The 25367-nt window shown below is 38.4% G+C and overlaps 2 protein-coding genes and 1 long non-coding RNA gene across 6 annotated transcripts; all 3 read left to right on the top strand.

Moving 5' to 3' along the window:
- The first annotated feature begins 1865 nt into the window (after nucleotides 1-1865).
- Nucleotides 1866-6014, top strand: si:dkey-229d11.5. The gene is made up of 3 exons (XM_677844.9): nucleotides 1866-1971; nucleotides 2764-2838; nucleotides 3405-6014. The coding sequence occupies exons 1-3, from the start codon at nucleotides 1902-1904 to the stop codon at nucleotides 5990-5992; spliced, it is 2733 nt and encodes a 910-aa protein (XP_682936.4). The 5' UTR covers nucleotides 1866-1901; the 3' UTR covers nucleotides 5993-6014.
- A 3560-nt stretch (nucleotides 6015-9574) lies between these two features.
- LOC137488849 (uncharacterized) lies at nucleotides 9575-12954 on the top strand. The gene is made up of 5 exons (XR_011008115.2): nucleotides 9575-9629; nucleotides 10881-10986; nucleotides 11111-11181; nucleotides 12556-12740; nucleotides 12903-12954. It is a non-coding gene; the product is annotated as an uncharacterized lncRNA (long non-coding RNA).
- A 2272-nt stretch (nucleotides 12955-15226) lies between these two features.
- si:ch1073-263o8.2 lies at nucleotides 15227-21599 on the top strand. 4 transcript variants are annotated; one of them, XM_073935525.1, is made up of 8 exons: nucleotides 15227-15332; nucleotides 15788-15862; nucleotides 16441-16620; nucleotides 16696-16716; nucleotides 16816-16932; nucleotides 17112-17270; nucleotides 17659-17730; nucleotides 18109-21599. In XM_073935525.1, exons 1-8 carry the CDS (start codon nucleotides 15263-15265, stop codon nucleotides 21360-21362), a joined length of 3948 nt encoding a protein of 1315 aa, XP_073791626.1. In that variant the 5' UTR covers nucleotides 15227-15262; the 3' UTR covers nucleotides 21363-21599. The 4 variants fall into 4 exon arrangements, with proteins under 4 accessions (XP_073791626.1, XP_068072244.1, XP_068072245.1 ...); XM_068216143.2 differs by having other exon boundaries at nucleotides 16696-16932; XM_068216144.2 differs by having other exon boundaries at nucleotides 16441-16716.
- The last annotated feature ends 3768 nt before the right edge of the window (nucleotides 21600-25367 follow it).

The raw sequence follows: 25367 nt of genomic DNA, 5'->3' as shown, positions 1-25367 counted from the left end.
TTTATCACTCCTTCTTTATGGGATACTAGAGCAAGAAAACAATCCAATATTAAGTAGATGCTGACATCCTGCATTTCCTTAATAGATCTCTATTCTACACTTTTACTGCTTATAAATGGCTGAAGTATTTGATTGTCTCTTAACAACTGTGTACCTCACAGTAGATAAACGACTGCTATGTGAATGTATGGCATTTTTAAAAATTTGTTGTTCAAAATATATTTAAGCCTATAACAAAGTATGCTAAAGAAATTCTAGATGGGTCATAATATAAAAAGAACATCTCTAGGAGCCTTGATTTGCATACTTGTGTACAAATTGAGCATAAAGGCCTCTGCGCACACAGATGTTTTTTTTTTTTTTGCACAAAAGCATCATTTAAAAAAAAAAAAAAAAAAAAAAAAGCCTCGTGCTCGTTTTTCGTTAACATGTGGCGTCAAAACCATCTCCACCAATCAGATCGGCACTTTGTTAACGTGTACTGAACTGCTGAAGTTGCTGTAAACAGCACTTGGAGGAGCTCAAGCACAACTCAATGCGAGCACACATTGTAGAAGATGCCCAGAGGCGATATGATTGTGGAGCTGCTTATTGCTCTGGTGAACAATTTCTTCATCACTAGAGCAAGAGCTGCTGCTTGAACCATCCGTGCTTGTTCCGAGTAAACAGTAAATTTAGCAACAAGCATGTGAACTTCCGCTCCTTCACTTCTTCTGTGTTAGAAGCGGATGTCGGAAGCTTGGAGTTGTGCAGCGCCATCTAATGTCAAAAGAGTGATTTAGCATACTCTTCTGCTTGACGCCAGTGAAAAGCGCTTGGGTTTGAACACTGAAACGTCTTGTCAAACGCTGCCGATAAACGCAAACTAAAAACGTCATGGTGTGTAGGAGCTGTGGTCTCTAGAACTTGTGTGACCGAAATTCTGTCAAATGGTGCTGAGAAGAGGGGTGGGATTAAACAAGTTTATAAGACATTAAAAAAAGCGAGCGATTACTCCATGTTTTAAATTTTTGTCCAGAGGGGTCATGTTTTGATCCTCGATTGGTCTCACACAGTCATGTGATGTGATTTCGTGGGTCAGAGTTCACCAAACTTGAACCTTTGCACCACAGCAACCTGCAAAACTTGTTGAATGACTTTGTCTTTATTTAATTTTTTTGTCTTTGAGCTCTGCAAAAATGCTTTGTAAAACAATCATTATCACACTAAACTTGGAATTTCAGTCACGTATTTATAAGTGAGTTTATTAGAACACCAAATAAATGATGGTTGCTAATTTAATTGACTGAGTAAATGATCATTTGTGTGTGAACTATTCCTTTAAGGGGTATATGATCTTGACCACCAGATGGCAGATAAGGCGTTTGCTTAGATAACATTTATTTCATTCCACTCAAACTCCCGTGAAGTAGACATGTAGCATATATTTCCACCCCTTTCCCCTCTCTATTCGATATGTTAATGTGCTGTTTAATGTCTCCTATAACTGTTTTAAGATTTCAGTGGCCATATTATTCACGCTAGAGGAGCAGCAGAAATCACTTTTCAGAGATCCAGAACAGGTTTTATTTAACAAGATCAAAATTGGCAAGCTAAAAAACATAAAGTGAGCAAGGAGGGGTGATTAAATTAGGTTATAATCACACAACATTTAAATGTTTATTTTTTCACTAGATAGTTTTTTTCTGTTGCGTGAACCACCTCAGAAAGTGAAAGACTCGAGAAACGCACACTGATGAGTGAATGAATGGGTGATTTTGAACGCAGCCTGAGTGCGCGCACCCGCTGCCAATAACAATTAGCTCACAAACAGGTGCTGACGATCAGGACAGAGCTATAAAGTTGGCCGTGACGCTCGTACATTCATATGAATATAGAGTTTTGCTACTTCAGACGCAGTCATGGGTAGCATGGGGTATTCAGTAGAACTCTTTATTTTATTGCTATTGTGTCATCAATGGCTGTGTAACGGTGAGTTAAAAACTACAATAAGTAGGTTTATATTAGTGAGTGGCCGTTTATGGCTACCAAGCAAACCACTAAGCAAACTGTTTAACTTGACAATAGACATGACTGATTTGGTGTTTCATCACTAATTTTTATTTATTGCACTGCATGTTTAATAGTTTTTTTTTTTAACTTTTTTTTTTTTTTAATCAAATTCATTGTTTGTTTTACTTTGCACTAGTGGACTTGAGGGATAGTTCACCTTAACTTGCCCTCTAAGTGGTTCCTAACCTTTGAGTTTCTTGTACACCATTTTGAAGAGTTGAACCTGTAACATTTGATTTGGATAGTAGGACAAACAAATGCTATGGAGTTAGTGGTTACAGATTTGACTCCTTTTTAAAAAAGGAAATAAATAAAAATCTTTAGTGCTCACTGAGTAAACCTATAGGTTTGATACAAGTAATAGGAAATAAATGACACCATTTAAGGATTTTAAGTAAATCCTTACAAAGGAAAATAAATGTACCTTTTAATCGTTGCCTAAAACTGACTTGTGTTGGATGACTATTGCTACTGTAAATTATTAAAGTTTATAGAACTTTAAATTTATCCCCTTGATTCTTTCAACAAATGTTTAAACATAAGTTTTTTTTTTTTTTTTTTTTTTTTTTTTTTTTTTTTCCCAGGTATAATATTAGCTGGGACTTTTATTTAAATGTATTTTGTGTTTGGTGACTGCTGAATTAATCATGTTAATGCTGCTTTTTAAATTTCAGCTAAATTAATTGAATTTTATTGTAATCTTCTCCACAGCTGGTAACGGTGCAAGATCAGTTGAAGTAGCTGATGTGCTTTCATGGGAGGGTGTGCCTGACTCTGTTTTTGAAGGTGAGCATCCCATATTACTAGTTGTTGTTTTTTTTTTTTTTTTTTTTTTTTTTTTTTTAAATGTATCGGTTTCCTTATTGAGTAGATTGGCTGCCAGTACAGCCCAGTCTGTATAACTTGCCCTTAATTTTAGTCACTTTGTCTTTTTAGATCTTAGCATGCTATTAGTAGTCGCATTTAAAGATGACTTGCATTTTCAAGAGTTCAAGTTGAAGCTAATCTCTGCAGCACAATAGCCATCTTGGATTGCTTTTAGGGACCAACTTGACTAGATGGTGGTTTTGCCAACTTTAACTGAATTAAACATGCATTTATGTTGGCAATCAGGCCAAAGTGAATGTCTGAGGTTTACTAAATTGTCCCAAATTTTCCAACAAAAGACCGATATCATCATTGGCAACGGCCTAGTTTTCAAGAGGTGACCTGTCATTTGCAGGTCTCAAGCATGGCAATTTTTCCTGCTCAAGAGAATCCCCTTTACCTTTTAAATTATGATGTGTACAAACAAATTAGTGTCTGTGGAAAATATATGCTTTTACAGCCTAGACTTTTTTTTTTTTTTTAAGGTTTGTTAGGTGGTGAGCTTCAGAATGATGGCCTCTCAGACTCAAATGTGCAAAAAGTATCAAACCTGGAAGCAGATGTCTTGGAATCATCTAATTGGCATAATAACTTAAGCCTAGAAGTTGCGGAATCCAACTTGACCTTGCCTGGAAACTTGAGCCTAGATGATGCGGCAGAGTCCAACTTGACCCTGCATGGAAATTTCAGCCTAGATGCTGCAGAGTCCAACTCAACCCTGCATGGTAACGTTAGCCTGGATGACACTGCAGAATTCAACGCAACCCTGTACGGCAAAGTCAGCCTAGAGGATGGTGCAGAATCCAACTTAACCTTGCCTGGGAACTTCAGCCTAGATAATGATGTATCCATTTCGACCCTGTATGGTAACCGTAGCCTAGATGCTGAAGGTAGACATGGTATATTTGGCCTGGATAATGCTGCTGAATCCAACTCAACCCTGTACGGCAACGTCAGCCTAGATGATGCCTTAGAATCCAACTTCACCTTGCCTGGAAACTTCAGCCTAAACGATGCGGCAGAATCCAATGTAACCCTGTATAGCAACTTTAGCCTAGATCCTGCTGCAGAATCCAACTCGACCCTGTATGGTAACATCAGCCTAGATGATGCAGCAGAATCCAATGCAACCCTGTATGGCAACTTCAGCCTAGATGATGCAGCAGAATCCAATGCAACCCTGTATGGTAACTTCAGCCTAGATGATGCTGCAGAATCCAACTTCACCTTGCCTGGAAACTTCAGCCTAGACGATGATGCAGCAGAATCCAATGCAACCCTATATGGCAACTTTAGCCTAGATCCTGCTGCAGAATCCAACTCGACCCTGTATGGTAACATCAGCCTAGATGATGCAGCAGAATCCAATGCAACCCTCTATGGCAACTTCAGCCTAGATGATGCTGCAGAATCCAACTTCACCTTGCCTGGAAACTTCAGTCTAGATTATGATTCTGCAGAATCCAATGCAACCCTGTATGGTAACTTCAGCCTAGATGCTGCAGAATCCAATGCAACCCTGTACGGCAACTTCAGCCTAGATGCTGCTGCAGAATCCAACTCGACCCTGTATGGGAACATCAGCCTAGATGCTGCTGCAGAATCCAACTCGACCCTGTATGGGAACATCAGCCTAGATGCTGCTGCAGAATCCAACTCGACCCTGTATGGGAACATCAGCCTAGATGATGCTGCAGAATCCAATTTCACCTTACCTGGAAACTTCAGCCTAGATGATGCTGCAGCAGAATCCAACTCGACCCTGTATGGTAACTTCAGCCTAGATGATGCTGCAGAATCCAACTTCACCTTGCCTGGAAACTTCAGCCTAGACGATGATGCAGCAGAATCCAATGCAACCCTGTATGGCAACTTCAGCCTAGATGCTGCTTCTGAATCCAACTCGACCCTGTATGGTAACTTCAGCCTAGATTCTGCAGAATCCAATGCAACCCTGTACGGCAACTTCAGCCTAGATGCTGCTGCAGAATCCAACTCGACCCTGTATGGGAACATCAGCCTAGATGATGCTGCAGAATCCAACTTCACCTTACCTGGAAACTTCAGTCTAGATTATGATTCAGCTGAATCCAATGCAACCCTGTATGGCAACTTCAGCCTAGATGATGCTGCAGAATCCAACTTCACCTTGCCTGGAAACTTCAGCCTAGACGGTGATGTTGCAGAATCCGATGCAACCCTGTATGGCAACTTCAGCCTAGATGCTGCTGCAGAATCCAACTCGACTCTGTATGGTAACGTCAGCCTAGATGATGCTGCTGAATCCAATTTCACCTTGCCTGGAAACTTCAGCCTAGATGATGCTGCAGCAGAATCCAATGCAACCCTGTATGGCAACTTCAGCCTAGATGCTGCTTCTGAATCCAACTCGACCCTGTATGGTAATGTCAGCCTAGATGATGCTGCTGAATCCAACTTCACCTTGCCTGGAAACTTAAGCTTAGACGGTGATACTGCAGAATCCAATGCAACCCTGTATGGCAACTTCAGCCTAGACGATGCTGCAGAATTTTCCAAACTGTATGGCAACGTCAGCCTAGATGATGCTGCAGAAACCAACTTCACCTTGACTGGAAACTTCAGCCTAGATGATGCTGAATCTAATTCTACCCAGTATGGTAACCGTAGCCTAGATGCTGAATATGGAGTCTTTGGCCTGAATAATGCTGCAGAATCCAACTCCACCCTGCAAGGCAACTTCAGTATAGATGAATCTATTGGTATCAATGGTAACGTTAGCCTGGATGCAGGTGTTGCAGAGTCTGGTTGTAAAAAGAACAACATTACTGGTATTGCTCAGTCTAATAACACACTGCCTGGTAACTTCAGCCTTGGAGAATCTGCACTGAAAACCGTTATTGATCTACTTGGTGCTGATGTTCCTCAGCAAACAAATCGCATTCCAGATCTGTCTGAGAACTCTGATCCATACTCTGTTGGTGTGTTTCATGAGTCCAAAGCTGATGTTCTTGTGGTCTATGGTGACTTGAACAATGTGGGCAATTTAAAGGCTGTTTCTAATGCCCCTGATTCAAATGACTTGCCTAAATAATAAAACTTGTGCTTTTTTGATATTCCGTAGTTGGTTTTTTTTTTTTTTTTTTTTTTTTTTTTTTTTTTTCCCCTCTATTTTGTATTAGTTCATGTGATCAACTGTTCTAATACACCCTTAAGTGTTGGAATGGTAAACATCAGAAATGGTGGTTCTGAATTTTGAGTTTAAAGTTGGAAATCTAAACTTAATGACTTTCTTTACAAAACCTGAGTGTTTTGTTTTGGTTCAATATAAAGCATTTATTATAAGAGCTTGCATGCACAGCTATATTCGCTGGCATACTAGTGGTATTTGCACACATTCTGTAATGAAAGTAGCTCAGTTTCTCCATAGTATCAGATTGATGTGAGACTGCCTTTGTTGAAGTTCATGTAAAGATTTAGTAGGCTTTAAGCTATTACCTAGTTTTGATTTTTATTACCTGTAAATAAGATGCTAGAGCAGGGGTGTCCAAACTCAGTCCTGGAGGGCCGGGGTCCTGGAGAGTTTAGTTTTAACCTTAATAAAATGCACCTGAAGCAGCTAATTAGGCCCTTACACGATATACTAGAATCTTCCTGGTAGATGTGTTGAAGCAAGTTGAATTTAAACTATGCAGGACACCGGCCCTCCAGGGCTGAGTTTGGACACCCCTGCGCTAGAGTAACCAAGTAACTGAATCTAAGATCTCTTATCTTACCAGCACATTTATAGTATTTCAAAGATGACTAAATGGGCACCAAGGTATTTTAAGGAACATCTCTCTTGTCCAGCTGCCACCAGAGTTATGGGGATTAAAATGGAGTTGAATTTGATAACTTGCTACCTGTGCCTTTTTTTCAGCTGCAAATGCTCAATTTTAAACAAATCTTTCCCATAATAAACCATGGGTGACTAAGGAGGAGTAAGTTACTATTAGGCCAAATTCTTGCCCTTACCCCTACTCCTTTTGCCTGTGCCCATGAAGAGGTAGTGGTGTCCCAGTTCTCTTTAGCTTGAAGTAGTAGGGCTAAGGGCAAGTGGTATACAAGGGTATGAAGATTTTTCAGGACCAAACTCGAAACCAAGGGGTAAGAAAAATTTCCTAAAATACACTAGCCACAGCTGCACCCGGAAGTAAGAAACTCAACTAATTAGTATTTTTTTGTCATTACAAATTTTTACAACAAACAAATACATGTTTTAATACATTCATAACTGCATAAGTATTTTACTGTCATGCTTTTAAAAAACGCAAAATTTCACGATCTATAATCCCTAATAATAACTTCTGTACATAAAATTCTGAAACTCGATGATACTGAAATACCCTGTCAAAAAAGTCTAGTGGCTGGGAATGAGCTTTACTGTGTCTGCTATAATAATAATGTTGTTTTCGTGTGTTTACTTAAATGAATATGGCCACTGCGTAAATGCACAGTGCAGTTACGATCTTATCGTCACATTAGATCATTATGATAACATAATATATGCCTTCTGTGATCTCCTAAAGATAAACACCAAAAATAACACAACTGGAATCACTACAGCTGTTACGATCGTCCGATCTCATATGAAGTAAGGACAAATGATGACGTGTGCAGGTGCTGTCCCAATTCTTAGGGGTAAATTTTGAAGCCCTTCCCCTTAACCCTCGGTTGGTAGGGGTACAAAAATAGAATAGGGATTGGGCCTTAATAAGCAGCTTTCTTTAGTGGTGACAAAGACCAGATTACAAATTAAAACTATCAGATAATAAATCCAAAGCCTTCTTGGAATGAGATGATCTTGACAGTCATAAGGAATGAATCTGTGTGCAGACTATGGAGGAGAGGTCAATGTAAACAACCTGGGTGGTAAGAAACCTGAACAGAATGTCCCATTTCTTTTTATTTCTGACCTACTTTGACAATATGTGAGGTAAAACACCCACTTCCTGTTGAATCAAAGGCAGGCTTAAATAATGTAATCCTACTGGATGGAGATCTACCATTTTGTTTTTTTTTCTCAATTTCTGATGATCCACACAACTTACAAGGGGTTTTCTCTTTATGTTTTATTTATGCATTTTTAAATACCTTGCATTCTGTATGGAGTTTGCATGTTCGTCTTGTGTTTGTGCGGGTTTCCTCTGGAGCTCCGGTTTCCCCCACAGTCTAAAGCTGCGATCACACTAGAGTTAGAGCTTGCAAAATTCTGTTGTACAGCACTGGGAAAAGGGGCGGGATTAAACAAGATGATTAGACATTATAAAAAGTGATTGATTGGTCCATATTTTAAATTTCTGTCAAGAGAGGTCCGGTTTAGATCCTTGATTGGTCTCACGCAGTCAAGTGATGCGATTTCACAGGTCAGAGTTCACCAAGCTTGAACTTTCCAACGCAGCGATCTGCGAAGCTTGCTTTTCCAGTCAAAGGTGATGGGTTAGTTGAATAAACTAAATTGCCCGGAGTGTAAGATTATAATTTATCTGATTGAGAAGGAGCATGAGGCCTAATCCAGTTCAGGAGAATAAATCTCCTAGCTAAAAGGGGTTAAAAGGGCAATATTGAAGGGAATATTGACAGAGGTAATGGCTGACAATGAAACAAAAAAGTAGCCTTTAAATAGTAGAGAGGATAAGATGAAAAGTAATTGGATTGTTGGATTGTTTTAACCTTTTATCACAGTCTCGAACATGTGAAACAACACATTTGATGCATTGTTTTTGTTTGATTTTTATTTTTTCCTCCCAATTTACTGGTGGTGGCTGTTCTTGCCCCATTCACTTCCATTAAAACCTCATTTACAAAACATTACAAAGCCATGACACCGTATAATCATTTTTGAATGTTGGTGGTTTTACCTGTTGGGAAGAGGTACAATTTTAATTTTTAGTTTTGATCATCTGGCACCATTAACCCTTCAGACAGGCCTGATCAAACAAAGCTTAGTTTCTGGATTTTATATAGAATACAACAGCATTTTAAAGTGTGTGTCTAAGTGTGTAAAAGTTTGGGTACTTACCCTGATGTTTCTGAGAAAATCTAAATATGCATCTCAGCCCTATCCCAGATAGCAGGCAGTAATCGGCCCGAGCTCGGCTGCCCCCCGGCGCCTCCGGCTCCGACTCGGCATCGGCGAGTGTTATCCGGGCCGAGTGCGGCCCGCAGCTCGCTCGCGCACATGCGGTTGTGATGCGGCTGTAAAGCACTGGCCCGATTCCGGTCAACCATATCCTGGCCGCTTCTTGCAAGGACTCGGCTGATGGCAACCGATTAAGTTCTTATTTTATCTAGTAATCTGTTAGCGCCACGTTTAATGATAATTTGAGAAAATATTCATGGTACTATAGCAAAAAAAAAAAAAAAAAAGAATATTTAGTGTGGATGGTCGCAATGTTTAGACGCAAACATAACAATATTATTTATAAATAGATTATACATGTCATCTAGAGAAAAACTATGTAAAATTCGCTTATTTTTGAGATAGCACGCTCCTGTGCTGACTGTTTTTTTTTTAAAGCAGAAGTTGGTTTCATAATAAACACATGCGTTACTAAATTCCTGATCCAAACTCCAATCCAGACGGTGGCGGTAATGCTCCAAAAAGCTGGTTGTCAACCACCATGGCACGAAGATCACAAGAAGAAAAAGTTTGGTTTTTCAAAGACTTCAAGTGGATTCCGGTCAGAAAGGTAAGCTTTTTACTGCTTGTGTTCTGTATAATTAGCGAATTTAGAGCTTAAAACATTTCCACGGTGTTTGGTTGTAACAGTGTTTAGTAATTTAAAACAGTTTGATACGAAATGTAACTTGCTTTAAGAAACACGACTGGAGCTAATGTATGCTAACGCTAACAGTTACAAACACGTCTGAAAGTTCCTGTTCCTTTTACACAATGTTAGATTGTAACGTGTGTAGTAACTGAAAACTGTTTTAATTATTTTAAAGAAACATGAAACGAATTTGTGTGTATGCTAACTTTGCGTTAAAGAAAGTTTCTGTAGACGAATCCATTTACTAACTTGGCAAAACGTGTTTTTTTCCTGATTTAACATTATAAAGTACCGTGGATGTTGAAAAAATCATTGTACTGGCGTATACTTATCCAACAGTATTAATTCTGTGATTATGTGTAAATAAAAACTAATCGTTTTGGATTAATAAAATATTATTGTTTATCTTGTTTATGCAGTTAGTCACGAAAATGATCGAAACTCGACTGTTTACTATTCTCTTTAAATTATCCAAGAGAAATATATTACTATGCACTTTAATTCATATGTGTTAGCCTATGTGAATCAGTTATATCTTTTGTTCAAGCTGTAATGGTCAGTTAATGTAAAACTGAACGTCTTAAAGCAGATTTTGATGTTTTTTTTTTTGTTTTTTATGTTATTGACAGTGATAAATTCTGATTTAAATGAATGGGTAACAATATTTGTTGGTTAAGTCTTATTGTTCTTGTTTAACAAAGGTTAGTGAGATCATTTTGCAGCACATCACGACCAAAGAAGTCAATGGCACACTCTTTTGAACGTGAATAGGCATGTTATAGTTGTGTGCTAAAAGTCCATTATAAGCTGTAAACTGCTGATACATTTTCAACATAGATTGAGCTTTTCAGACATTACATTACTAATTGCTTCACAAACAGCTGAAATGGTTTATTGTTATTGGCTATCATCATCATCAAACATTTTCCACAATGGTAGGTTAATCTTCATGGGTACAGAATAATGCATGTGCTTGACCATCTTACAAATCTATGTCTCAGATTCATAAGGCTGTCACTCTGCATGAATCTCCGAATAAATCTTGTGCAACCTTCTGTGTACCGATTATTTACACTATAGGTATTATATGCATTAATTAACTTTGATAGTATTTCAGGATTTGAACTTTTCTTTACGGGAGGTTAACAACAATGTGATGTTTTATTATAGTTGCATATGAGGAAGCTCGACTCAAACATCCACACGCAACTGTGATTTCTGACTGGTAGACAGATGAGGATGATGATCGCCTGTCATACATCTAAAGACAGAACAGGTTTGTTTGCAATTATTTTAAACACATACTGTCAACATTATGTCATAGATCTATTACAACCTGTGAGTTTTGCCCTGGCACTATACTAAAGTGATGTTTTGTTTTGTAAATGTATCTGATTAAGGGACAGTATAGACAAATCTATACCATGATGAAGAAAAATTACTTGGAACAAAGAGGCTGGATAAAAGGCAGGTATGAAGATTTCAGAAATCAAGGCAGCACCACAAGTACCATCACCATCAATGACTATGGCAGAAATCTTAAGACCACCATCAAGATGCACAGATACTGTACATTCCAGTACACCAGGCGTGTCCAAACTACGGCCCGCGAGGCTTTTTATAAATATCAATAGAATCTGGCCCGCTATACAAAAATGAACGTAATTCAATAAATAACCACCGGGTGTCGCTATTACATGCATTCAATTAAGCAGCAGTTCTTGTTATGATCTATCTATCTATCTATCTATCTATCTATCTATCTATCTATCTATCTATCTATCTATCTATCTATCTATCTATCTGTCTGTCTGTCTGTCTGTCTGTCTGTCTGTCTGTCTGTCTGTCTGTCTGTCTGTCTGTCTGTCTGTCTGTCTGTCTGTCTACACACAGTTGAAGTCTGAATTATTAGCCCCTCATTGATTTATTTCTTTTGTTAAATATTTCCCAAATGATGTTTAACAGAGCAAGAACATTTTTACAGTATGTCTGATAATATTTTTTCTTTTGGAGAAAGACTTATGTTTTATTTCGGCTAGAATAAAAAGCGGTTTAAAATTTTTTATGAACCATTTTAAGGTCAAAATTATTAGCCCCTTAAGTCTTCAGAACAAACCATTGTTTTAAAATAACTTGCCTAATTACCTTAACTTGACTAGTTAACTTGATTAACCTAGTTAAGCCTTTAAATGTCACTTTAAGCTGTATAGAAGTGTCTTAAAAAAATCTAGTCAAATATTATTTACTGTCATCATGGCAAAGATAAAATAAATCAGTTATTAGAAATGAGTTACTAAAACTAATATGTTTAGAAATGTGTGGAAAAAATGTTTAACTCTCCGTTAAACAGAAATTGGGGAAAAAAATAAACGGTGGCTAATAATTTAGGGGGGCTAACAATTCTGACTTCAACTGTATTTATATATATATATATATATATATATATATATATATATATATATATATATATATATATATATGTGTGTGTGTGTGTGTGTGTGTGTGTGTGTGTCTGTGTGATGTATGTAAAATTTGGCCCGCGACAACGTTTGTTTTTTTGCATCTGGCCCTCGGCCCAAAAAGTTTGGACACTCCTGCAGTACACCTATGAACATTTACAGTCTTTGTTCTAGTGCAGTTTGAGATCAAGACAGAACTTATTGCATCTCGTGATGTCTTTGTAAGAATTGAAGACATCACTAAATTTGTTAAGGTTTAATGCAGCTAGAAAGTAAAGATCAACTAGAGAATATCAGCAGTGTCTAACCCACTGTTGTATTTACAGAGGTTGTATGAGAATAAGCTACAGGTTGATTTATACTAATCTGTTATTTTTCTTTTTTAGCACGACTGACTGAAGTTTTAAAATCATGCAACGTCATAAAGCAGCAGCTGGGCCTGATTCTCACAAAACCAAAACAGACGTGATGAAATTCCAGATGTAAACACATTTGACCTTCCTTTGGCCAATTTGATTTGGAAAAGCTTGAAAATCAACTAAAGGAGCAGCCTGAACAAATAAAGAAACTGGTAAGTTCAAGCTCTTGCTAATTTCAAAGTGTTTTAAGTTTATTTGTTTTTTTTGATAGTGTTTTTGCTTCGTAGGTAGCCTACTTTTTTCCTAATTTTTTCTTTATTTTTTTACATTAGTACTTGTTCACTACTAATTATCTGTTTATCTTTTAATCACAGATGGAGTGAGGACAAATGTCCATACCACGCCACTGATAAAGAAGTGGAAAAATGCATTGCAAGGTAGCTACAACTTGCCCCTGACAGGGATGGAGGAAGAAAGAAGAGAAAGCTAATGTGTCAAATGTCTACATCACTATTTTGTTTTATTTTTTAAACAACATTTTAAGTGTATTAGGATGTTCCCTGATACTTGAACAATTTGTTTCTTTCATTTGCATTTATATATATATATATATATATATATGTATATGTATATATATATGTGTGTGTGTGTGTGTGTATATATATATATGTATGGTATGTGTGTGGGCCAAATTCTGAAGAAACATCTTGATACATTTTTAATAAACGTAATACAAATAAAATTATAAATATAAAATTGCACAAGACGTGTATATATATGAAATGTATAATCATCTCACTCATGTCTTGCTGTTTGTGCAATTGATTTTGTTCAAGTTTATTTAAAAAAAAAGTTTGACTTTATACTTCTGCAATTTTATATATATATATATATATTTGTTTGTTTATTATTATTTTAACGGATTTTACGGATTGTCATTGGTATTTTTAAGATGTTTCTTGCTATATCTTAAATTGGTTTCTATATTTAGGTTCATATAAAATTTAGCTGTTTTTTTACAAATTTTTAATTCAAGTCTATTGGGAAAACAGGGTTGTTTTAAAAAACATCTGTGTTTGTGTGTAATTTTTAGATTTTTTGTTTAAATCTTTCTGTGTGTCTTTATTGTGTTGTTTTATTGTTGTTTTTATATTGATATTCTTGTGCACTACAAAATTATTTATAAAATTTTAGTACTATTTTTTTCATGCAATCAATAAACGTTTAACATTTATTTATTTTGTCATTTGTCTGATTATTTTCGTTACAGAATATGTATGCAGTTTGCACTTTATTCAAAGGTTAAACGCAGTGCTTACACTTTGTGTTTACATTATAGCCTGTGTTTGCTGTTATATAAATTCAAATGGTTGTAATACCATATATCAAGTACCAATGTAATACCAAAACGTTTTATAAGGTGTATAAATACGGAGTCGCGCCAGCTCCGGGCCGCAGCGCACATTACCCTCGCGCCGATTCCGGCGCGGATGCGCAGCGTCGGCTCGCTTACGGCCGCCGCATCTGGCCCGCTTGATTCGGGCCGGAATCGGGCAGTGAGTCCACAGGCATCCGGCCCGAGTCCGGCAGCCGAAGTTGGGCCGAGGGGTTAGTCTCCGGCAGGCGACAATCTAGCCGGAACTGGCCCGAGTGTATTTTGCTATCTGGGTATATGGAGTAAACAAAAACAAAGACATCAAATATGGTTATAAATGAAATCAATGAGGCAAAAACAATAAATTAGGGTGAATAAATAAAAATCTAGCGATGCATTAAAGCCAATGTTGTTACTAATTGTTCCCATGTCTAATGCTGTGTTCACATCAGACACGGAATGCGCGTCAAGCGCGAGTGATTTTTAATGTCAATGTAAATGCGCAATTAGACATCCTGCGATGTTTAGAATGACGACAATTGCGCGAATGGAAAATCAATGGAAAATTGCTCAAGTTCAAAAATTTGAATGTTACGTTTACACACTCACAAATTACATGTAAACTGCGAGGGCAGAAAACGCGTCCTTTGAGAATTGAGATGCTGCGTTCTTCCTGATGGTCACGTGACCTTCACGTGTTTTAAATGGTAAATTATTTAAACATTACAGCATTCATACAACGATTTATTGTTTTTCCCCTTTTCAAAATATACACTTTGCATAAAAGCATTATAAATATACTCTGCACAATATAAATAAAACTGATTTTAATACGAATTTCAACAAACAAACACCCTTAATGTGTTTATTCCTCTATTAAGAAGTTCATGGTAATGTTTACTGTCACCGTGTCATTTAGGGAAACTCCTGAGGTAAATAAGTGATATCTCTGAACTTTAATAATAAATCTAAATAAAATGCAGCGCTTCCCATCTCCAGTCGCAATGACTTCTGGGACTTCCAGAGCGAGTTCGGTGCTCAAGTCTGCATCGTTGCGTCCTCGATATCACGATCACATCCGGGAAGTTTCACGCGTCCTCCGTACTTGCGGTCTTGAGTATTGGAACTGAACTTAGGCAGCTGATGATGACGTTGCACGAGAACACGAGGACGCAAGATCGCTGAAGAACACATATTTAGAAACAGCCAATGATTTGGATCGTAGTCTGAGTGTGTGCACCTGCTGCCAATTACCAATGAAGCCACAAACAAGTGCTGCCAATCAGGCCAAGCTATAAATGTTGCTGTGAAACTCAAGGTTCTATAGGAATAGAGAGTGTTGCTGTTTTTGATGCAGTTATGAATCATTTAGATTATTTTGCAAAGCTCTTTATTTTCTTGCTGTTGCGTCATTACTGGGTGTGTTATGGTGAGTTACTCTTGTAAGAAAAATCCTGTTTTAACAAGCGTAGTACTTTGTTAGTGGGTGCTGATTATGTGCATGTCCGTTTTTTTTACATGCGACAACAAAGTGATGAAGTGGTGTAAAATTTAGCTTCAAGCAGAGATTTGAGTGTTGCTTCGTGTTTAGTAATTGCCCTATGTAAGTGTTTAGCTTTAGTTGACCTTAATGTGTCTATGCAAAAAAAAAATTGAACCACTTTAACTTTTCAATCTTTCTAGTTAAGGAAGATGAATAGGTTAGCTTATTTTTAAATTTTTTTTTTTTTATTTGCCTAATTTAAGGTGATCCATTTTATTTACAGTGTCAGTTTATCTAGAGCCTTTAATCTTCTGTTTTGTGACTGCTGAAATGAAAATGCGGTCACCAACAAACCAAATTCAAGATTTCTTGTTTCACAAATTCAAGATTTCTCTCCACAGCTGATACCCCTGCAAGAACCCATGGAGTGGCTCACGTGGTCTCATGGGATGATGTGCCTGACTCAGTTTTTGAAGGTGAGCAAATGACATGACTTTAGATATTAAACCGCAATGACTGCCTACTAGAAGCGTTGTTTCTCGAACCTATGAGTTTCCCCAACAATGCTTAATTTGTCTCCCCAATGTAACGCCTGATTTACTCCCTCTACAGTTTTATTTGCCCTGATTTTAGAGGACCATAGATTATATTATCTTGTCCTCAAGAGTAGATCGGCTACAAGTATAGAGGCTAGTGTAGCTCCCTTGTACTTATAGTAGTCATTTTTAAATTTAGCTGTTAACTGGCTATAGTTTGCTGCATCTAAAGAGATTTGTAGGTTATGTATTTTGCTAGAGCATCCTAAATTTCCTACCCATCTTGACCTTTCTTTGATTAATTCGGTATAAATGTCGGGGGTTGGCAACTTGATGTAAAACGTGCTATTGCTTTAAGGTATGGTGTCACCTGTGCTAGTTTACCATACAAAAAGACACTGAGTTGTAATTTGCAAGTCAAACAAGTTTATAATTTTTTTTGCAAATCTGTATGTACTTGTATAATGGGAATTCTTTTTTTTTTTTTTTTTTTTTTTTTAAACTGCGTCTTTCTGTAGATTTGCTTGGTGATCTTCAGATTGATGTCCTCAAAGAGAATGTGCATGGAAATTTCAGCCTGGAGTTTACGGATGCAAATGGTAACTTCAGCCTGTATGCAGATGCTGTGGAGACTGGTTCCAATGTGCATGGCAACTTGAGCCTAGATGCTGATGCAGAATCTAATTCAACTCTGCATGGTAACTTAAGTCTGGATACTGCTGCAGAATCCAACTCCACCCTAAATGCTAACTTTACCCTAAACAATGCTGCAGAATCAAACTCCACCCTTCATGGTAACTTGAGCCTAGATGATGCTACAGATCGTAACAATAACTTCAGCCTGGATGCTGCTGTGGAATCCAACTCCACCCTTAATGGTACCTTTACCCTAGACAATGCTGCAGAATCAAACTCAACCCTTCATGGTAACTTGAGCCTAGATGATGCTACAGATGGTCACCTAAACTTCAGCCTGGATGCTTCTGCGGTATCCAACTCAAGCCTACAAGGTAACTTAAGCCAAGGTGGCACTAAAGATGTTAACCCTAAGGTCAGCCTAAACATCCCATTAATATACAACCCGTTGTTCTGGCATAATTTTGATTAACTCTTCGAATGACCTCAAAAGTGTGCAAAGAAACAGACCTGGAGTTTATGAATGTGAATGGTAACTTGTGCCTGATTGCAGATGCTGTTGATTCTGGTTCCAATGTGCATGGCAACTTGAGCCTAGATGCTGACACAGAATCCAACTCAACCCTACATGGTAACTTCAGCTTTGACACCGCAGATGGTAACCGCAACTTCAGTCTAGATGCTGCTGCAGAATCCAACTCAACCCTACAAGGTAACTCTGGCTGGTTGACACTTAAGATTGGAACCATAACTGAAGCCTAAATATTCAATTAATTGGGGATATTTGGCAGAGCTCTTTACTTGCAGTTCCATAGTCTCTAGCTGTTAAAATTGTAAGTCTTCATGCAAAAGTACGTTTTCCTGTCTTAATCTTTCAATGAGGATAATTGCCATGCATTTTAAAGGGTCCATCTACAATTGGCCGTGTTACAAATCCAGTCTAAATAAAACCCCTTATTTTGGTTTAAGTTGTACAAATGTACTGCAAGTTCTTGGTTCATGTGATGTTGTTGTGACAGAATTTATCAAATGTAAATGCTGCCCTTGGTTGCCAGCAAAACATGAATTAAATTCAAGGTTTCACTTTAAATTCTCTCCAGCTGTTAAAAGTCCGGGATCAGCTAAAGTGGCTGTGCGCTCATTGGAGGATGTGCCTGACTCTGTTTTTGCAGGTGAGGAAGCCCACCCCCCCCCCCCCTCTTTTTTATTTATTTATTTATTTATTTTTTTTCTCTGAAATTCAGTGGGTAACAAGAAATTTTGCTTTGGATTTTGCTCGTCAGCCTTCTGTAATGAGGTTTACTAGCTTTACAGATTTCTTTAGTGTTGCCATGGTAGATTTTGGTTATGAGGTTGACCAAATAAAATATGTAGTCTTTCCTGTGAGTTAACAAACCTGAAAACCAGATCAAACCAGTTTTGTACAGCATCAAGAGGCTTTGACATTAGCAAGAGTTCCCATTTCAAAGAGCATTACCTTTCCAATCCTGTGAATGTTTGTCGACTGAATTATGCAATGTTGTAAATGACACCCTTTTTGTTTAATATAGATTTTTTCCGAGATCTTCAGAATGGCCTCTCAAGGGAAATATTGCAAGGAAACTTCAGCCTTGAGTTTACAGATGCCAATGGAAACTTTACCCTGTATGCAGATGCTGTGGAACCTGGTTCCAACATTCATGGCAATATCACCCTAGATAAATCTGCAGAATCCAACTCGACCCTGCATGGAAACATCAGCCTAAATGATGCTGCAGAATCAAATTTAACCCTATATGGTAACGTCAGCCTAGATGATGCTGCAGAATCCAACTTAACCCTGCATGGTAACGTCAGCCTAGATGATACTGCAGAATCCAACTCTACCCTGTATGGTAACTTCATTCTAGATGATGCTGCTGAAGAATTCAACTCGACCCTGTATGATAACTTTAGCCTGGATGATGCTGCGGAATCCAATTCAACCCTGTATAAAAACTTCAGCCTAAATGCTGCAGAATCAAACTCCACCCTGCATGGTAACATCAGTCTGGATGCTGCTGAAGAATTCAACTCAACCCTGCATGGTAACTTCAGCCTAGATGATGCAGAATCCAACTCTACACTGTACAGCAACTTCAGCCTAGATGACGCAGAATCCAACTCTACCCTATATGGTAACGTCAGCCTAGATGCTGCTGCAGAATCAAGCTCCACCCTGTATGGTAACTTCACCCTAGATGTTGCAGATTTCAACTCAACCCTGCATGGGAACATCAGCCTAGATGCTGCAGAAACCAACTCAACCCTGTACGGCAACTTCAGCCTAGATGATGACGCAGAATCCAACTCAACCCTATATGGTAACGTCAGTCTAGATGCTACAGAATCCAACTCTACCCTGTATGGTAATGTCAGTCTAGATGCTGCTGCAGAATCCAACTCAACCCTGCATGGTAACTTCAGCCTAGATGATACTGCCGAATCCAACTCTACCCTATATGGTAACGTCAACCTAGATGCTGCTGCAGAATCAAGCTCCACCCTGTATGGTAATGTCACCCTAGATGTTGCAGATTTCAACTCAACCCTGCATGGGAACATAAGCCTAGATGCTGCTGAATCAAACTCCACCCTGTTTGGTGACTTCACCCTAGATGATGCTGAAGAATCCAACTCTACCCTATATGGTAACTTCAGCCTAGATGATGACGCCGAATCCAACTCAACCCTATATGGTAACGTCAGTCTAGATGCTACAGAATCCAACTCTACCCTGTATGGTAATGTCAGTCTAGATGCTGCTGCAGAATCCAACTCAACCCTGTATGGTAACTTTAGCCTGGATGATGCTGCGGAATCCAATTCAACACTGTATGGAAACTTCAGCCTAAATGCTGAAGAATCCAACTCAACCCTGCATGGTAACGTCAGCCTAGATAATACTGCCGAATCCAACTCTACCCTATATGGTAACGTCAGCCTAGATGCTGCTGAATTCAACTCAACCCTGCAGGGTAACGTCAGTCTAGATGCTGCTGCAGAATCAAGCTCCACCCTGTATGGTAATGTCACCCTAGATGTTGCAGATTTCAACTCAACCCTGCATGGGAACGCAAGTCTAGATGCTACTGAATCCAACTCAACCCTGTTTGGCAACTTCAGCCTGGATGATGCTACAGAATCCAACTCTACCCTATATGGTAACGTCAGCCTAGATGCTGCAGAATCCAACTCCACCCTGCATGGGAACGTCAGTCTAGATGCTGCTGAGGAATCCAACTCTACCCTATATGGGAACGTCAGTCTAGATGCTGCTGAATCCAACTCCACCCTGTTTGGTGACTTCACCCTAGATGATGCTGCTGAAGAATTCAACTCAACCCTGTACGGCAACTTCAGCCTCCATGATGATGCAGAATCCAACTCCACCCTGTATGGGAACGTCAGTCTAGATGCTGCTGAAGAATTAAACTCAACCCTATATGGTAACTTCAGCCTGGATGATGCTGCCGAATCCAATTCAACACTGTATGGAAACTTCAGCCTAGATGCGGAATCCAACTCTGCCCTGTATGGTAACTTCACCCTAGATGATGATGCTGCTGCAGAATCCTACTCCGCCCTGTTTGGTGACTTCACCCTAGATGATGCTGCTGAAGAATTCAACTCAACCCTGCATGGTAACTTCAGCCTAGATGATACTGCCGAATCCAACTCTACCCTATATGGTAACGTCAACCTAGATGCTGCTGCAAAATCAAATTCAACCCTGCAGGGTAACGTCAGTCTAGATGCTGCTGCAGAATCAAGCTCCACCCTGTATGGTAATGTCACCCTAGATGTTGCAGATTTCAACTCAACCCTGCATGGGAACATAAGCCTAGATGCTGCTGAATCAAACTCCACCCTGTTTGGTGACTTCACCCTAGATGATGCTGAAGAATCCAACTCTACCCTATATGGTAACTTCAGCCTGGATGATGCTGCTGAATCCAATTCAACACTGTATGGAAACTTCAGCCTAAATGCTGCAGAATCAAACTCCACCCTGCATGGTAACGTCAGCCTAGATGATACTGCAGAATCCAACTCTACCCTATATGGTAACGTCAGCCTGGATGATGCTGCTGAATCCAATTCAACACTGTATGGAAACTTCAGCCTAGATGATGCGGAATCCAACTCTGCCCTGTATGGTAACTTCAGCCTAGATGATGCAGAATCCAACTCTGCCCTGTATGGTAACTTCAGCCTAGATGATGCAGAATCCAACTCTACCCTGTATGGTAACTTCACCCTAGATGATGCTGCTGCAGAATCCAACTCCACCCTGTTTGGTGACTTCACCCTAGATGATGCTGCTGAAGAATTCAACTCAACCCTGCATGGTAACTTCAGCCTAGATGACACCGAATCCAACTCTGACCTATACGGTAACTTCAGCCTAGATGATGGTGCAGAATCCAACTCTACCCTGTACGGCAACTTCAGCCTAAAAGCTGCTGCAGAATCTAATTCAACCCTGGGTGGTAACTTCAGCCTAGATGATGCTGCAACATCCAACTCTACCCAGCATGGTAACTTCAGCTTAGTAAATTCTGCGTTGAAAGCAGTTTTTGATCTACTTGGTGTTGGCAATTCTAAACAATCCAATCAAATTCCAAGTGTGCCTGGTCCAAATGTGCCTGACAAACCGGATCCATATTCTGTAAGTGCATTTCATGAGTCTAGTGCTGACGTTCTTGTTGTCTATGGTGATTTGAGTAATGTGGGTAATCCAAAGGCTGTTACTAATGTCTCCAAAGTGAATGGTTGCTCTTAATAAAACTTGAGGCTTTTAACTTCTCCAGTTGTCTGGTCATTTCACTAATCTTGTGCTCAAGTCTTCACTTGATGTACACACTACTACCAGGGCATGAATGAGGTGTTCATTTTCTGAATTCTAACATACTGTGATGCTATATTGTAAACCCTGTTGCTTGATAACTCTGTCTTAACCCTTTAAATAGCAAAACAATTGTATTTTGATTGCCATCTTTATTAAATACTTGAAACCAAATTAAATGTGGTTTTGCTCATTGAATTTTGTGAAATTGTGCAACTCTGTAGGTTGTTATATTAAATATTTCACGCATTAAATTAAACTATATACTTAAGTAAAATAAAAATACAAACTATTTGTGGTACCCTAAATATATTATACATTTTTAAGTCTTTAACTTTTAAAAAAAGGGTAACGGTTGATCTTGAAGGACCGATAGTTTAGCTCAGACTTGCCTCAACAAACCTACCTGATTGTTTCAAGTATACCTGGCCTGCTTCTCAATGCACCTTTAATGGTCTTGCGTCCTTGTGTTTTCGTGTAACATCATCAAGAGCAGAGGACATGTGAAATTTCCTGGATGTGCTCTTGATATGGAGGACACATTATTATTATTACTGTAATTGCATTTGATAATAGGACTTCTGGGGGCTGCGCAGTAGCTTAGTGGTTAGCACTCATCTCAACGCAAGAGGGTTGCTGGTTTGAGCCTTGGCTGGGTCAGTTGGCATTTCTGTGTGGAGCTTGCTTGTTCTCCCTGTGTTGGCGTGGTTTCCCCACAGTCTAAACATGCACTTTAGGGGGATTGATGAACTAAATTGGCTGTAGTGTATGAGTGTAATAGAGGCCAGCTAGTGAATTGCTGTGCAGGTAAATGTTAGAGGCCATGGTCTTTAGACTTCTTGGTAGAGCGACCGACTCCCATGCGGAAAGGTGCTGGTTCGATACCAGCTTGGAGCAGGTTGGATGGTGTAGGACCGGCGGGGTTACATTAGTGCCGTGACCCGGATAGGAGTGAGGTTTAGGTGGTGAGTTTGACAGAAGCCAGCTAGTGAAGTGCTGTGCAGGTAAACCTCACTCCTCTAATATGTGCTCTTGCGACAGTCACTAGAGGCAATGGTCTTTAGCCTCCTTGGTAGAACAACCGACTCCCATGCGGAAGGTTGCCGGCTCAGTCCCAGCTCGGATCGGGTTCGGTGTTGTAGGACCGGCGGGGTTACAAATGTGAGTGTGTATGGTGCTTTCCCAGTACTTTGTTGCGGCTGGAAGGGGAGCTGCTGTGTAAAACATATGCCAGAATAGTTGGTGGTTCATTCCGCTGTGGTGAACCCTGATAAATAAAGGGAATAAGCTGAAAGAAAATGAATAAATGTAATACTTCTAAAATATGAACTTAAGGACATTCACCTAATAAACCTTCATGAGTTTCTTTTTTTTTTTTTACATCTCACAAACATGTTTCACATAAAGTGAGTTCTCAGAGGTTTTCTCAAGAAATAGCTTCTGGGGATAAATGCCAAGAGGTTCAGAAGAACGTAGTGTGAAGTTCTGGAAAAAATCATTTCAGAAGTTCTCAAATGTTTTCTCAAGTATGTCTCACTTCCTAAGAAGAAAGTGTGGTTAGTGATACATGATGGTTTGGCAGCAAGACTCACCGATCAACATAATAAAAAACCACTCCAGTGTTTGTTTCTTTCAGCTGCACTACCATAATAAACTGAACCAGCCTGACCAGTTATTCAGTGCTCAGCATATCATTATAATGATAAAGATATCGTAAGATGGAGGGCTTGCATTCATTTGTGCTGCTTTTATGTGACTTTATTGTGTGCGCGCTGCAGAAGTCAGCTCAAAAATAAGATTCAATAACCTGATACACTATAAAAAATAATGTCCTATATCTACTCAATTAAAATTGAGGCAACAGATTACAAGCAATATTATTAAGTAAATTGAACAAATATGGATTGGGTTAATTAAACTGGCTTTTTTAAAAGTAGCCATTTAAAATGAGTAACTGCAGTAACCGTACTTATAAAACTAGCAAATTTTAACCAAAATTATTGGTCAGTTTTACAGATTCTGATTGTGAATTTGAAAAATTTTAATCATTTTAATCACGTTGGATTTAATTAATATTTCCTCTTTTTTTTAAATTATTCAAATAGCTAATTTCTTTTATTAAAATTGATTCGATTTTATTGCAGACATTTTTAAGTAATTTTAAGTAAATAAAAAAATGACCTAAAACAGGAAATTAATTTTATAAAATAAAGTGTACATGTTAAACTTAATGAAATCTGCAAGGCCACAGAATGACTTTTTACAGAGTAACTTTCTACTACACTGAAAAAAGTTAATCAGAGATGATTCCTTGGATTTACAATTTTTTTTTACGTTAAGTGGTTGTAAACAATTTATTTGTGTTGAATTCAAGCAAACAAATTACTTTGAACATTATTAAACTTAATTTGTTTGTTTAAATTCTACACAAATAAATTGTTTGCAACAGTTCTGCATGAATCACTTTTTTCAGTGTACTTCCAGTCCTTTCAGAAAAGTAGACACCATCTCATTGGTTTAAAAGGGACCTATTTTGCAAATTTTGCATTGTTGTGTGCCAACAATGTGTAAATATAACCAGCCTCTAATGGTAAAAATGTATTCATTATATTATTAGTAATCATACCTACTAACATTATTACGGAGGGAAGCCTGGGTTTCTCTCCTAAGGCTGCTGCCCCCACAACCCGGCCCTGGAATAGCGGTTAAAAATAAATACATGAATAACGTTTGTAGTCTGACCTAACATCTAAAATAGCTAATCAGAGAATTCTGTAGGTCAGAAGGCAATAAATATCCCTCAAAACCCTGTAGACTTAAATAGGTTTTATTAAATAAAGATGTCATTAAAAACAAATACATCAATGCAAAAGGGTGGCGCAGTAGGTAGTGCTGTTACCTCACAGCAAGAAGGTCGCTGGTTCGATCCTCGACTGGGCTGGTTAGTGTTTCTGTGTAGAGTTTGCATGTTCTCCCTGCGTGGGTTTCCTCTGGGTTCTCCGGTTACCACCACAGTCCAAACACATGCAGTACAGGTGAATTTTGTAGGCTAAATTGTCTATAGTGTACGAGTGTGAATGAGTGTGTATGGATGTTTCCCAGAGATGGGTCGTGGCTGGTAGGGCATCCGCTGCATAAAAACATGTGCTGGATAAGTTGTCGGTTCATTCCACTGTGGGGACCCCTGATTAATAAAGGGACTAAGCCGACAAGAAAATGTACAATGACAATGAAAATGAATGAATAATAAAAATAATAATTAATGGAGCTAAAAAGAATGGTTTTTGCCATTTTATAATAGGATTATTCACATAAGAGAATTTAATGTAAACATACATTTATATATATATATATATAAAAGCACAATAAAATTGTTTGATTCTAAATTCAACTTTTTAATACTGTCTGTTGTTTGTAACCTGCACATCAATTACATTATGAACCAGGGGGTGTAAACATTGTAGGATCTCCAAGTCATCGCTGCTGGAAAGACTTCAAATATGCATGAAAGCAGATGCGCAGCAGCTGGAGGACATTTCTGCAGAACTGCGGAGAAAACAGGACTGATCGGTGACATATCTCACAAACAAAAACACAACCTGACTTGTTTAAAAACCGTGGCTCTTCCATGGCTCTTCCTTTCATTTAACTCAATGGCTCGTATTTGACTATAAATATAAATTTTTAACAGAATAGTAGGCTTCAATCCAGTCTACTTTATGCAATAATTAACAGACTACAAAAATATACAGTTAAAGTCAGAATTATTCGCCACCCTGTTTATTTTTCCCCAATTTCTGTTTAACTGAGAGAATTTTTTTCTGCACATTTTTAATCATAATAATTGTAATATTTTTAACAACTTTAATAATTTATTTTTGTCTTTGTCATGATAATAAATAATGTTTTACTAGATATTTTTAAGACACTTAGCTTCATGTG

Source organism: Danio rerio, chromosome 21 (assembly GCF_049306965.1).
Source record: "Danio rerio strain Tuebingen ecotype United States chromosome 21, GRCz12tu, whole genome shotgun sequence".
Taxonomy (NCBI): domain Eukaryota; kingdom Metazoa; phylum Chordata; class Actinopteri; order Cypriniformes; family Danionidae; genus Danio; species Danio rerio.
The sequence above is the reverse complement of the archived record's forward strand: the minus strand, read 5'-3'. Positions and strand labels throughout refer to the sequence as shown.